General features: G+C 43.0%; 1 protein-coding gene across 6 annotated transcripts in view; it reads left to right on the plus strand.

The window, feature by feature from the left end:
* Nucleotides 1-7,542, plus strand: part of GLRB (glycine receptor beta) — a 74,706-nt gene extending 67,164 nt beyond the window's left edge. For all 6 annotated transcript variants that reach the window (XM_053253560.1, XM_053253559.1, XM_053253563.1 and 3 more), the window contains 2 exons: nucleotides 1,011-1,303; nucleotides 6,690-7,542. In XM_053253560.1, coding sequence (XP_053109535.1) covers nucleotides 1,011-1,303; nucleotides 6,690-6,986 — 590 coding nt within the window. In that variant the 3' untranslated portion in view covers nucleotides 6,987-7,542. The remainder of the gene's footprint in view (nucleotides 1-1,010; nucleotides 1,304-6,689) is intronic.
* The last annotated feature ends 7,340 nt before the right edge of the window (nucleotides 7,543-14,882 follow it).

The following is a 14,882-nucleotide window of genomic DNA, read 5'->3' on the forward strand; positions in this document are numbered from 1 at the left end:
TGATGAGGAGGAGGAGGAGTGAAGTTCCTACTTTTAAAAAAGGATGTAAGCATTGCTTTTCCAAGGCAAGATGCATTTTTACCAGTTAAACAAAACACAGGAAATCATTGACCATACTTCTCTATACTCATATGCATACAATCAAAAATGTATGGAGATCTACTAAATGCAGCATCACTGAGTGGTATCAACTCTTCTGCCATTTAAAAAGTGTCCTGGATAAACCAGGTACTGACAGGAAAAGTACAAGCAGGGAGCCAGGCTGATAGTCAGAGAAAGCAAGTGACACAGCCCTTATGTGACTGTACCATTAGTTCATAATGTAGGAGAAATCATATACAGTACTTGAATGCTCCTCTAAGGTGGTTTGTTGTTTTTTAAAGAGTCTGATAGAAGAAAACTAGCATTACAAGAAGATATCTAGGTTAGAACCCTTCTCTGTGACAATCTATCCTTCCATAGACAGGGCATTTTTAACATAATAGAGATAAAAACATTCAGCCTGCTGACATGTATTCTGAAGCAGTATTCTTGGATACAATTTCTTTTGTTTTTTCTAATCTACTTGTTTTGTATATTATTCATTTATTTAAAATGCTTATATCCCTCTCTTGAACAGCAATACTGCTCGCAGCAGCGCACAACAATAAAACAATAACAACAGTATAAAATTTAAAAGCCTCTCTAATCAAATGAGTTTAAAGATCTTTTTTCATACAGACCTCTCAGAATTATATGTATTGAGATGCTAGCAACAATAAAGTCCTTTCCAGATATAACTGCTGTTAGGTGTTCAGAATGATTATATGTAGCTGATCCCATAATTCACCATCCATATTCATCTCTTGCAAACATATGTGGCACATCAGTAAGTTCTGTTCCCTTTTAGGACATGTCATCATTTAGAATGTGGCAGCATAAATGTTTGAGGGGCAACAGAGAAGGAAAGGGTTAGCTGTTCAGGAAGGTTTCTATTACTTAGTTTGTTGTTGGATTTTTCCCTCCCTTAGGTATATTTTCAGTGCTCAGTTTGGCATCTGAATGTACTACTCTTGCTACTGAACTCCCCAAAGTGTCTTATGTGAAGGCCTTAGATGTCTGGCTGATTGCGTGCCTTCTCTTTGGGTTTGCTTCACTGGTTGAGTATGCCGTGGTTCAAGTCATGCTGAACAATCCAAGGAGGATTGAAGCTGAAAAGGCAAAGATTGCTAAGGCCGAGCAAGCAGAAGGGAAAGGTGGAAATGCAGCTAAGAAGAATACTGTGAACGGCACAGGCACCCCTGTGCATATCAGCACTTTACAGGTAAGAGTCCTTGATCTGTCGTCTACAAGGTTGCTCAGTTTTCAGGCATCTCATAGTTGAAATATAGGGGCTAGCTCTGGAGTTTGAGATAAGTACATTTATTTGATGGTTATGCTGCAGAGGAGGATTTTGGAACAACAAGATGCAAGATGACTGCTCCAGTGTTTTCTGAAAGCCCTCTACAGCAGGGGTTCACAAGACTGGGCACCCATGCCTGACAGCATGTGCAAAAAGGAGTGGAGAGTAAGATGTGCTAACATGGCCCCTTGGACCAAAACCCTCTTCAGACATTATAAGTGCCAGCTGCGCTCATGTTTACAACTGTAAAAACTGGAAGTCCCACCCTGTGCTGTCATTCACCCTATCCACCTGGCCTGTTCCCATTTATGAACCTCTTTGTCTGAAGGGGGGCACCTGATGCTTCTGTGAGCTGTAGCCTTGGATGATCTGGGTTGCAGCTCACATAAATGGCGGCTATTGCACTTGTGGTGTCTCCCCCTTCAGGGTCATAAGTTTGAATGGGCCAGCTGGAGAGAGAGAGTGACAGCACAGGGAGGGACTTCCTCCCCGCTGTTTTCTTTTGCAGTTGTAAGCGTGAGGGTGACTGGCACTCATAAGGTGTGAATATGGAGAGCATCTTCAGGACCATCAGAAAGTGCTGTCTTTCAAGAGCAAACAGAATGTTGTGCCAGTGATATAATGTAAGTAGCTGGGATTCCAGAAGGCTTTCTACCTGCACTTGTACTAGAATGCTGCTTTCAAAATAGTGATATAAACCACTGCTGGGTATTTTAGGAGCAGCGTTTAGGATCAGAATGGGTCTTTTTAAAGGTCATCATCATATCTATTTGAATGTGATTTAAAACTATGGATCTCAGAAAATCTGTTCCTTTTCTTCACAACACATTCCTATTTATTGTCCAACAATTCCAATTATTTCACATACTGCTCCTAACAGAGTAGAGTAAGAAACTGGGTTGTGGGCGGTGGTGGTTATTGCACAGCATTAGCAGAGTCATGTAAAACTAGATTATTCATCTGGAAAAGGTGTAAGTAAGTATGGAAAGCTGCCAGTGCTTAATTCCAGGGGATAATAATAGGAAATCTATAGCTGTGGCTCTATGAACAGCAAGACATAGCAGGTATATTCCCTTGTGCTAGATTCTACTCAGAAACAAATTACCATCTTGCACCCTCTAGTGACCCTTTATGGGATCAACAGCATCTGCAACAAATTCTTTGGCATTGTTTATTTGCATGCACAGTAGAGCAAACACATAGGTCATGTTTCTGAGTGCAACAGAGAGACAGATGTGATCCTTCAATTTGATTTGAGAATTTGCAAGTAGCATGCTACTGTGACAAGCAGAGAATGCAACTCCCTGGTTAAAAACATGTGTAATTCTTGCTACCTCTTCCTCTCAGTCTAAAAGTAGTATTTTGGGGAGGTTGTGCATCTGTCCCCAGTGTGATAGCACTAATGTGATCACTAACTTTGAGTGAGGGCCATTTCCCCCACTTTTTAAAAAGACACAGGTACCATTTCTGCAGATGTGAAAAAGTAATGTGAGGATTATTATACAGTGGTCCCTCGACTTATGAAGTTAATCCGTTCCGAACGCACGTTCGTAGGTCGAAATTTTCGTAAGTCGAAAAGCGCACCCACGGAGGTCTGGAAACATTCGTAAGTCGAGGAAACCGCATCTAAAAATTCGTAAGTCGAGGAAGCCGCATCTAAACCGGCAACGACTTCTGGTCATTTTTGTCATTCGTAAGTCGAAAACTTCGGATGTAGAGTAGTTCGTAAGTCGAGGGACCATTGTAATTATATCTGAGAGTATACTCATTGATTACAAGACCCTCTAAGTGGCTTACCATAGAAGTTGTTTTTCCTCCTACCTTGATTCCACACAATCACTTCTCCCTCCTCTTACCTAGTTGTTTGTACCCACACAACCGAAAATTGGGCACACGCACAGCTCCCAAACTAGGGTAGGACATAGTTTTTGATTTTGTGAATGACCTCAGTGTGTGAACAGGGCTAGTGTGGGCATTAATCCTGTAGTTAACACCATAATATTTTGAAAAACCCTTTTTACATTGCCTTATAGGCAATGAATATGCAGATGGCTGAACCAAGCATGTGCCAGAAGAAGAATGGCTTTGGCATATGATGAATAGCTATCTGCAGGCAGTGATAATTCCTTTGTAGACAGTCAATCCTAGAGGAAAATTTTGCATTTTTCTTAAATACCTTTTCAAACAATTCCTGAGACATTTCCACTGGGGTGTACCAAGGCTGGAGTGGGTCTGGAGGCGAGGTTTTAAAATGGGCCCCTTGCTGCCTTCCCCTCCTTCTCCTGGCCCCAGGTCTCTGCTAACTGTCCCAACTACAGTTACAACTAATACAACAGCTAACAAAGTTGAATGTAAATCTGGTTCTGCTTTTAATAACAGTATATGAAGCTTCCTTGGTTACAACTATTTCCATTCAATATGATTTATTTCTGAGTGCACGCACACTGTGCAGGATTGGGCTTTCAATCTGCAAGACTCCTTTTTGCAGGAATCTTTCAGCTCTGCTTCGAATTTCCACTCAAGGCAGAGTATGTTTTGTCCCATTTTGTGTTTGTAAGGTATTCCCCCACCTTACAAATGCAAAATGGGACAATGGATGCCAGCACTTGCCAACCAAAAAAGCTCCTGTTTCCTCAATAACGAAAGCATGCAGCATTCTACACCACTGAGCAGATGAATGAATGGATTTTTAAAGCAAAAAAGTATGTTTTGTGCTGGAAAGAGCTGGAAAGTAATTGTTATAAAATTTAAATATTTTAAAACAAACAGAAGAGTTGTCTTGCCTTCACTTTGGGACAGCAAGGCAAGGAACTTGCCTGCCAGCCTGCTCCCTGCTGGAGGATCGTGCCCCCTGTGTCCCGTAACTGACAAACAATTAGCATGCAAATGCTGATGCATTCTTCTGCTGCCTGAGTGGGAGGCTGTAACACAAGGATTCTCAACCTTGGGTCCCCAGATGTTATTGGATGCCGGCTCCCATGATCCCCAGCCCCCATGGCCTTTGGTTGGGGATTGTGGGAGTTGAAGTCCAACAACATCTAGGGGCCCAAGATGGAGAACCCATGCTGCAACGTGATCCAGAAGATATTTATTTTCAGCCAAGGAGAAGCACTGTGAAAATAGATCGGCCAGGACTGGGTTGTCAAGGAGAATTTGGGGGTGGGGTGGGTGTCAATTAAGGCTCCTCATGCCCACCTGCGGCTACAGGTCAGGGGGGTGGCGGCAAGAAAGAGGAGAGGGAAGCCTGATTTCAAAGGCTTGAGCTGTGCAAGTTCACATACTGGTTATTCATATTCCGCCCCAGGCCCCCACCCAGAGACTGGCCCGCCACAGCAGCAGTCCCTACCCTGCTTGCTCTGCAGCTTCTCTCCTCCTTCTCTCCTCCTCAGCCCTCAGGTCCTTCTTTCAAGTTTGTTTGTTTGTTTGTTTTGCCAATTGCAATGCTACCAGGCTGGCCGACCTCCTGGCTGCCTAGCTTCCCACATGCCTCTCTGATGCTCAGTAACAGGCACACGAGGCAGGCAGGTGGCTGCTGACTCACCCCAACCGGAAGAGAGAGGGCATGCAGGCACAGGTGCTCAGCTCTTGCCTTGAAGGCAAGGGAAAGCCCCCCCCACAGCATCGGCGTCCTCACTGCACTGAGGAGGCCATGGCTGCAGTGGATAGATGTGTGTGACAGGCCTCTGGGGGGCCCTTTGAGGCAGCTGGCCAGGAGACAACTGTCTCCCCTTGACAAATGATGGTATGTCCCTGCATTTCCAAGCTCTTGTTTCTGATACTCATCAGCATAGATGTTAGTTTTGGGCCATTGTTGTCCAATCACCTGATTCTCATTCATTATCCCTCCCTCCTTTTTTTACCTGTGAAGTCTAGTTTATGATGTTGCTACAAAACCATAAAATGTATAGTTTGGACTCCTCCCACCAAATCTTCAGATTGTTAAATATAATTTGCACTCAGGAAGACTGAGAATGCAGTTTTGGACTTTATGAGCCTACATATTATAATTACTGTTATTCTTTGAGAGCTCTGTCTGCTCCATAATGATGGTTCAGGACAAATAAGCATGCTGCATTTGGATGAAGTTCATGATGGAAATTTATATTGAGTCAGGCAGATGTGGTAGTTTCACATATCTTTATCTGCACATAATTAACAAAGCAGAGCAACAGTTGACCCCACTGCAGAATATTGGCTAGAATATAGGCTTTGGTCCTATCCACACTGTTGTAAGTATCATTAAATACACTGGAATTTACTTTCAAGTAAACCTGTAAAGCACCAAGAAAGGAGTGGATTTAGGGTAAAAACAGATGTAACAGCATAAGGCTATTTCTCTGGAGGGAGAGAAAGGGGAATCGATGCTTTCAGGCAGCAAACGCTGCCTGAAAAGGATGGGCAAGCTCTTAGTAGCCCGGGTGTGTGTGTGGGGGGGGGTTCAGTCGGGGCTCTTCCAGAGCCCAAGCCACGCCCTCCCAGGACTTCAGTGGCCCCTACCAACCATTGGCAGCCCGGGTTCTTTGAACCCATTTGCACAATGGTGGCTATGCCCCGTGTGTTGTATTATGACCCTAGTATGTTTCAAATTAGCAGTTAGAATGGTGTTAATTTTTAAATATGTTCTTGTTGGTAATTTACTGTCTTCAGCTTTAGCTCCCGAGTGAAGGGTTTGCATGCTCTTCCTCCTCCTCTCACTGACCAGCTGTCTTTCATCATTCCATCTTGTCCCATTCCCAAATGTCTTAAGACTTCAGCTTCCCTTGAAACACAATGCCCCAGTTCTCACTATCATTCAAATCTAGGTTTAATGTGGGTTACCAACATTAACATGATTGTGTGAACTCATGCCAAGGTGGGAATCTTGGGCCACCTTGGCATAGGTTCACACAATCACGTCAGTGTTGACAATCCACATTAAACCTGTATTCAAATGCTTGTGTGAACAAGCCAAATAACTTTCTCTGCTTCTGGATAGTCTGTGCTGTCACAACTGCTCTCAGATCACAACCAAATTCTTATAGTCTCTCTCTTCTACCAGTCATAGGATCTCCCCTAGAAGGGTTGTGTACTACCTAGCTATGGTAGAGTCTGATTATGCAGTCCAATTTGCTTTAGGCTAGCATCACCATTATATGAATGTCTAATTATCCTTAAGTAGCTTGGTTAAACAACACTCTCTGCAAAGATAATGGCAGTGAATCTGTATGAGCAATTGGCCATATAATTGGTTTGCATGTTATCCAAGAATGTCTTATGCTGGTTCTGAAACACCCGAGTAACCTGTAACTTCTGAAACTCTGTTTTGTAGGTTGGGGAGACCCGATGTAAAAAAGTTTGCACTTCGAAATCGGACCTGAGATCCAATGACTTCAGCATTGTTGGAAGCTTGCCAAGAGATTTTGAACTGTCAAATTATGACTGTTATGGAAAGCCCATTGAAGTTAACAATGGACTTGGGAAATCTCAGGCTAAGAACAACAAGAAGCCTCCTCCTCCAAAGCCTGTCATCCCATCAGCTGCAAAACGGATCGATCTTTATGCAAGGGCACTATTTCCATTTTGCTTCCTCTTCTTCAATGTCATATATTGGTCCGTATATTTATGATAAACCTTTATTTTTTTAAGGGGGGAAAGTGTGCAATATATGCCATTTCATTACATCATGAAGGCCAGTCTGCAACAATTATTTGCATTTGCAAAACAATATATTGCATATTAGATGCCATGCGATTGTAATAGGGAAAAAAGTGGCATCGTGGTTTTGAATGAAAGCATGACACTGCAACGTCTGTGCTCGAACCAACTGTTGTATATAACTGTAGAGCGTACATCCTGCTTTAGGAATATATGAAGGATAACGCATACTACATTATTGATGCTGGACAACACTCCCTATGAACATAACCAAGAGTCAAAGTGTTTCTGATAATGAAACTGATGTGCACGCTGAGTATCAGTAAGATCAATATTCTAGTATATGTAGTATTTAAAAGTTCTCCTTATGACTTTCAAAGCCAAGACCCATCTTGTTCTTGTATAAATTTAGCTGGCACTGTGGAAGAACAAGCTAATGTTGTAATTCAAATTATTAGACTTTGTAAGTGGGCAAAGCATATATTAAGCTGATCTTGTCTATGTGAAAAATAAAGATCAGAGAATTACTAGTTTTGCAACATCAGATCATTTATTAAAAATTGCTTTGTTTTCCAGGAAATGTGAACAAAATGTGCCACGTATTGAACTAAATTCTGGCTCAGCTCTGCAGGCATATATATGATTGTGCTTTGAAGAACTATGGGGCTGAAGATTTTCATTCTATCTCTAAGGCCATTGTCCAAATTCCTTAAAATACCTTCTGGAGCAGATTGCAATCTATAATCTCAAAGTACACTGTACAATTTTTATCACTCTGTTTAGTGACCCAGCTGTATGATCTGGAATGCAAAAACCCCATCTTTCCCCAGATCCACAAAAATATCTTTCTGAGGGAAGGTCCTAACAATTAAATGACTAACATAAGCAGCCCATATTCTTGTCCTCATCTCAGTTCTCCATACTAAAGTGTAATAACAGAGCAAGTGAGACAATGACTGGAAGAAAGCTTTGAGTTGTATAGATTTTTTCTTGAGGTCTGTAATTTCAACCAACCAAATAAATAAATAGCTATCACGTCGCTGGGATGAAATGTATCTAGCTAAGACTACTGCTGTTCAGAACAAAGAAATGGGGCGAACATTCAGTATACAATGTGTTAATTAGATTACATGTTATTGAGGCTTGTGGTGTGGAAGCAACTTAGAAAGACTTATCACTAAATATCACGTGGGAGCCCAGTTCCAGACATGCAGGCACTGATGCACAGAGTCTTCTGCAGCAGGACACTGCTGGCATGCTGCTTATTTATAAAGCATTAACTACATTTTTACATTTATGTACTTTTTAAAATATGTATCTCCTGCTGTATCCCCAGTACAATACTGCTAGAACAATAAAATAGATAAAACAACAGAAATTAATAAAATTCCAATAAAGAATGAGATCTAATTAAGAACAGATGTACAAAGGTTTATAAACCCACCACATTTAGAAACGCAGAAGTTGTTTCTGAGATGTAGAATGAAGGCCCTGGCCATAAGCGTAGGGACAATGGAGCCAGGGGCAGGAAGGCGAGGAATGTCCCCGGGTTGCCAGTGTCCGGGGGCCATCAGAAGGCCTTCTTACACACCAGCACCCAACAACTGCTGAGCTCATTGCTCATTGGCCTCTCTCAGTCTGTGAGCGCTTTGCTCAAGCGCTCTATGGGCAATGCATCCATGTCCTGTTGCTTGGCATGCCCCCGGCATGACATGTCAGTAGTGTGTCAGTACATTGTGCCAGGGGGTGGGCATGCCCAGCAATGGGGCATGTATGATGTATGTGCTCTCTCCCAGCCAGCGGAGCACCCTGTTCACTGCCTGGGTGCTTTTTGGTTTTCTCAGAGAAAAAGGAAGAACGCACTCAGGTCCAGGTAGCAAATTAAGCATTTCTGGGCAGGTCCCCTGGTGCAAAGTGTCAATGTGCTAAGTTCTGATGCATCTCATTGATGCATCACACCAGGGAGGGGTGTGTGTCCAGCAAGAGGGCATGAAGTGCTCATGCACACATGCAACAGCAAGAGGGGGCTCCAAACTGGTGGCAGCCGCTCTTATCCCCAGGCTACCACTGACCTCGCTGTGTACCTGGCCATGGCAGATTCATATGGGAGGATGTGGACGGATATACTTTCTAGTGACAAGATACATAGGCAGCCAGAATGCATCCCATAGACTGGTTTCAACCAGTTCAAGACAATTACTGGTGAATGCCATCATTAAGTCCTTACTGAGTACTGAAGATTCACTCCGACAATAATTTGTTACAAATGGATCTTTCAAAGCTCCCATTTCTTTTGGGTGTTGATAATTCTTGTGCTTATTCATACAGGTAGATGCAGATAGCAACCTAGAGCCCATTTGTAATGCTGCTGCATGGAGTTTAATCCACATGGCAAGTTCTTGATATGAAGCTCACTATGCAGTCCTGGACAATTTCATTACATGACTGCAAATCAAAAAACGCACGCACACACACACACTCACTCACTCACTCACTCACTCACTGTGCTATGCAATTGCCAGGATTATATAGAATGGGTGAGGATTTAACTACAGATACAATCCAATGCAACCTCCATTCACTCTCCAGGATATGGATGGGTGTTTTTTTACATCCCCACCCAACCTGCATTTGAATGGGGATTGGATCAGATAGCCCACTATGGATCCTCTGTTTTGTGCCACTACTCATGCACAATACTTTCTTGTGTCACAGTGCTAAGCACAGGTAAGACACAAAAAGATATGTGTGCAAGTGGTGTGTTTGTGTATGTATATATACACATAAAAATTCTCATATTTCTTCCTCACCTTCTCTGTAGAACTAAAACAATTGTCTTATCTTAGAAGCTCCTCCCAAAAATATTTCCCTATTAGCAATTGTACAGTATTGCTTTTCTGTAATTAATGTCTACATTTTATCTTTACAATCTTTCAGCACAGGTTTTATTTTTAAATTAATTTCTGCTCCTCCTTCCTTTCCTGCCTTCTTGGTGGCCGTTGTATTTATCACAAAGCAGGTGTTCAATAATGTAATAACTATTTTTCTACTAAACTTAGGAGGAAACATGAGAGAATTGTGTGTTGAAAAGTGCTTTCCCCCCACACAAACACAAAGCAGGCCAGTAGCTAGCCTTGGCACAGCCTGGGAAGCAGAGTATATGATAATTAGGACAATCATGCTTTCTTTTAGAAGACCATGGGCTTTGCTAGTCTTACAACTTAATCCAGAGCTTTCTGTGTTCTCTTATATGCATAGGTTTCTGTGCAGGTCTGTGCATGGCTTTCTCCATCAAGAAGTTGAACACCGCAAAGGAATTTCTTAGACCAGCCCCAGTATTCAGTGGTTGCATACCTTGCTATTCTGACACTTCTTTGGCCGCAGCTCACCATGAATTTTGTAAGATATTATACAAATATAATGAATATTTTATACACCGCTTGTATAATATTAGGAGATATTTATCTCCTAATTGCACTAGTTGTTAGAATGTCTTCATTGTTCCTTCACATAAGAATACAAGAAGTATCTCCAGAATTTCATAAAATCTAACATTCTCTTTCACCAACAATTTAATAAAAGGTGCCACATTATGCACCTTATGTGCTATGTCTCTCAGTGCTTCTGAGATCTAACCTGACAGATCCAAGTACCTGTGCATCATGTGAGCTAAGACCAGACCTAAGAACAGGGCTGCACAACTTTGGCCTTCCAGTTGTTTTCATACTACAATTCCCATAATACCCAGCGACAGTGGCCAATAGTCAGGGATGACAGGAATTGTAGTCCAACATCTGCAGGAGGGCCAAAGTTGTGCAGCCCTGCCTAAGAGGTTGGTAGCGCTAACCCTAAACCTGAGGCCAGGTGAGGCAACAGCCTCAGGTAGTGAGTGCACTATAGGGCCACATGTAGAGGCACCTCCTGCCCTGGTCACCTCAAGCATCACCACAAGCACCTCACCTGCCTGCTGCCACTGCCCCACCTCAACTCTGCTGCCCTTTCCCCTTGATAGTACACACCCACTCACTGGTCCCACTCCCACCACTTCCTCTGGCCCAGGCACTGCTTACTAATCTACCCCCTCACACAGGCCTCGGCTCCTGGGGTGCACTGCTGCTGCTGCAGGTTGACATGACATGACACGAGGCAGTGCGGAGTGTGCCTCCAGCAGGACCAGCTGTCCTCTCCTCTGCTGAACTAACTCCACCAGTACCACACTTGTCCAAAGGCAAAGCAGACAAATTGGGGGCTTGGAAAGGAGAGACAGCGGGAGAAAGAGACAGAGAGAAAGTCCTGGTGCCGGCTTCTCTTTGCTAGCTTAGCAACAAAGCAGTGAAGAGGAGAAGCCAACACCAGCTCATGTTCTCCTTCTTGCAGTATATCCCCTTCAAGCATCCAAATGGTCTGCTTTGTTCTCAGAGAGGTTTGGTGTTAGAGAGAAAAGATAGGAGAGAGAAAGAGAGAAAGGAGGGAGAGAGGGGGAGAGAGCAGGGGCGCAACTTGGTAATTTTGGGGCCCGGACATGAAGGGCTTCGGTGCCCTCCCCCTAACATGAGTTAAGATTAAAAATTTAAAAAATTTAAATGAGTTAAACCTGCATTTTTAAAAACAAAACAAAACATGGCACTACAGCACCTGCTCAGTGAGCAGGCAGAGCTCACAGTTCTCAAGGGCTGCTGGGCCGAACGGTTGAGCCCAGTGGCCACTCCTGCTCTGCCCACTGATGCCGCTGATGCCACGGGGTGGGGGAGGTCTACTCGGCTCACCCCCACATACCCCACATCCCATGCCACGCACATGGTGCAGTTAGAATGCTTGTAGCACTGCAGTTTGGCGCTACAGGGTAGTGGCAGGGTGCGGTGGTGGCAGGAGGGGCCCCTGGCATTTTGGAGGCCCGCCTGGGCCTTGGAGGCCATGGACTGGGTCCCCAAGGTCTGGGGGTAAGAGTGCCTCTGGGAGAGAGAGCTGGTGTTAGTACAACAGAGGAGAAACCAGCCGGCAATGCCAGAGGCATGCTGCACAATGCCTCATGCCATGCAAGCACCCAGCAACTGATGCTGGTGAGTGGCACCTGGAGGAGGTGGGGTGCGGCCAGCAAAAAGCTGGGCAGCATCAGCCCAGGAGTGGGGCCAGTGAGAGACTGCAATATTTGTTTGTTGCAGTCCACCTCAAGCGGTGAACATCAACAAGCTTGCACTGCTCAAGACACAAGCCAGAAGCCTCTAAGCCTCTGCACTGGTGTACCTTGTGGTGAGCCACTTGAGGCTACAAAATAATGGAAGAAGAAGAAAGAAGAAAGAAGAAAGAAGAAATGTTTTCTCAGATTCTGCTGTGACAGCCCTTCCAAGAAGGATTCCTCCTAACCTGACCAAGTTCATGGTCATGGTTCAAGGTCAGTGTTTTATAGCTGCTTCCCTCACAAACATAAAGAAATCTTATGAAGATTTAACTACAGGTTTATTTAGAAACAACTCAATTTTCTTCTTTTCCTTCCCTTCCCTTTTCCTTTCTGACTCAGACCCCCACACTCTCTACAGGATTCTCACTGGGACCAACTTCTCAACAACACAACATAAAATATTACTAGACAGAATACAACACATCCCTCCCCTTTATAACAACCCAGAACTAAATTAATATATAATTCAGTGACAAAGTCTTGAAGTCTTTTAGGTGATCTCCTGTCACACACTTCTCCTAAGCCTTGGGTTCTCTGGCACAAGAGCTGTTAGTGATTTGTTTTCTGGCACAGAGGATTGGCAATCACTTTCATCAGCCTCATCTGTGAGGTCAAAACTTGTGGCAAAATCAAATTCCTCTACAGTTCCTCTCTGGAGATCAGACTCCCTTCCCTCTTTTATCTTTATTATTATTATTATTGAATTTGGACATTATTATTATTATTGAGTTTGGAAGCAACATCAAGAACCTGGAAGAGAAAGAACATAACAAATACTTGGCCATTCTCCAGGCTGATAACATTGTACACACTGAAGTGAAAAGAAAAATTGGAAGTGAATACATCAGGAGAGTTAGAAAAATCCTCAAGTCCAAACTCAATGGCGGGAACACCATACAAGCCATAAACACCTGGGCTATACCTGTTATCAGATACACTGCAGGGATAATAGACTGGACCCAGGCAGAGCTAGAGATGCTGGATCGTAAGACCAGGAAAATCATGACCATCAATCATGCTCTGCACCCCTGCAGTGATGTAGATAGGCTATACCTCCCACGCAGCTCAGGTGGAAGAGGAATGCTGCAAGTCCATCAGACAGTAGAGAAGGAGAAAAGAGGCCTTGAAGAATATATCAAGGACAGTGAAGAAGATGCACTTCAAATGGTCAAGAACGAGAAACTATTCAACACCAATGAAACAAAGTAGGCCTACAAGAAAGAACAGGTCAAGAATCGAGCAGAAAAATGGAAAAATAAGCCACTGCATGGTCAATATTTGCACAATATAAGTGGAAAATCAAACATCACCAAGACCTGGCAATGGCTTAAGAATGGCAACTTGAAGAAAGAAACAGAGGGTTTAATACTGGCTGCACAAGAACAGGCACTAAGAACAAATGCAATGAGAGCAAAAGTAGAAAAGTCAACAACAAACAGCAAGTGCCGCCTTTGTAAAGAAGCAGATGAAACAGTGGACCACCTAATCAGCTGTTGTAAAAAGATTACACAGACTGACTACAAACAAAGGCATGACAAGGTAGCAGGGATGATACACTGGAACATCTGCAAAAAATACAAGCTGCCTGTAGCCAAAGATTGGTGGGACCAAAAAATTGAAAAGGTTGTAGAAAATGAAGATGCAAAAATATTATGGGACTTCCGACTACAAACAGACAAACATCTGCCATACAATACACCAGATATAACTGTAGTTGAGAAGAAAGAAAAACAAGTTAAAATAATCGACATAGCAATACCAGGGGATAGCAGAATAGAAGAAAAAGAAATGGAAAAAAATCACCAAATACAAAGATCTACAAATTGAAATTGAAAGGCTGTGGCAGAAAAAGACCAAAATAATCCCAGTGGTAATTGGCACCCTAGGTGCAATTCCAAAACAACCTGAAGAGCACCTCAACACCATAGGGGCCACAGAAATCACCATCAGCCAATTACAAAAAGCAGCTTTACTGGGAACAGCATATATTTTGCGACGATATCTATAATAACCAACAATATTGATGATAAAATTCAGCCATCCCAGGTCCTTGGGAAGGACCCGATGTCTGGATAAAACAAACCAGTCAATAACACCTGACTGACTGTGTAAACAAGAAATAATAATAATAATAATAATAATAATAATAATAATAATAATAATAATAATAAAAGGACTCGATGTCTGGATAAAACAAACCAGTCAATAACACCTGTCTGACTGTGTAAACAAGAAATAATAATAATAATAATAATAATAATAATAATAATAATAATAATAATAATAATAGGTACAATAGTTATAAGGTCCGGGCAAGCAAAGCTAATTTGCCTAATACAATCAGTTTACCAAGCAGGGGAAGGGAATAGGGAAAAGTGGGGAGGGGAGGGAGAAGCAGGAAAAGTTCATTACCAAAGGTGCAGCGAGACCTTAAATGGCCAGTATGAGGTCTCTCCTGGAGATTAAAGATTCTAGGGTTTGATGAGAAGATGGTGGGGTGCAGGGATGCTGCAGCATTGTAGAGGGAGAAGATGCATCTTCTGTACCTGCCCTCTGAGTGTTGGGTCTGGAGTCTTCTGGTTTATACTCTTCTTGTTTCTTGACTGTTCTTGGGGTCAGTCCTCACATCCATCAAAACTTCTAGTTATGACAACAAACAACCCCAACCTGTCTGGGCTTGGATCTTCA

This window comes from Hemicordylus capensis, chromosome 5 (genome assembly GCF_027244095.1).
Source record: "Hemicordylus capensis ecotype Gifberg chromosome 5, rHemCap1.1.pri, whole genome shotgun sequence".
In the NCBI taxonomy this organism is placed as follows: domain Eukaryota; kingdom Metazoa; phylum Chordata; class Lepidosauria; order Squamata; family Cordylidae; genus Hemicordylus; species Hemicordylus capensis.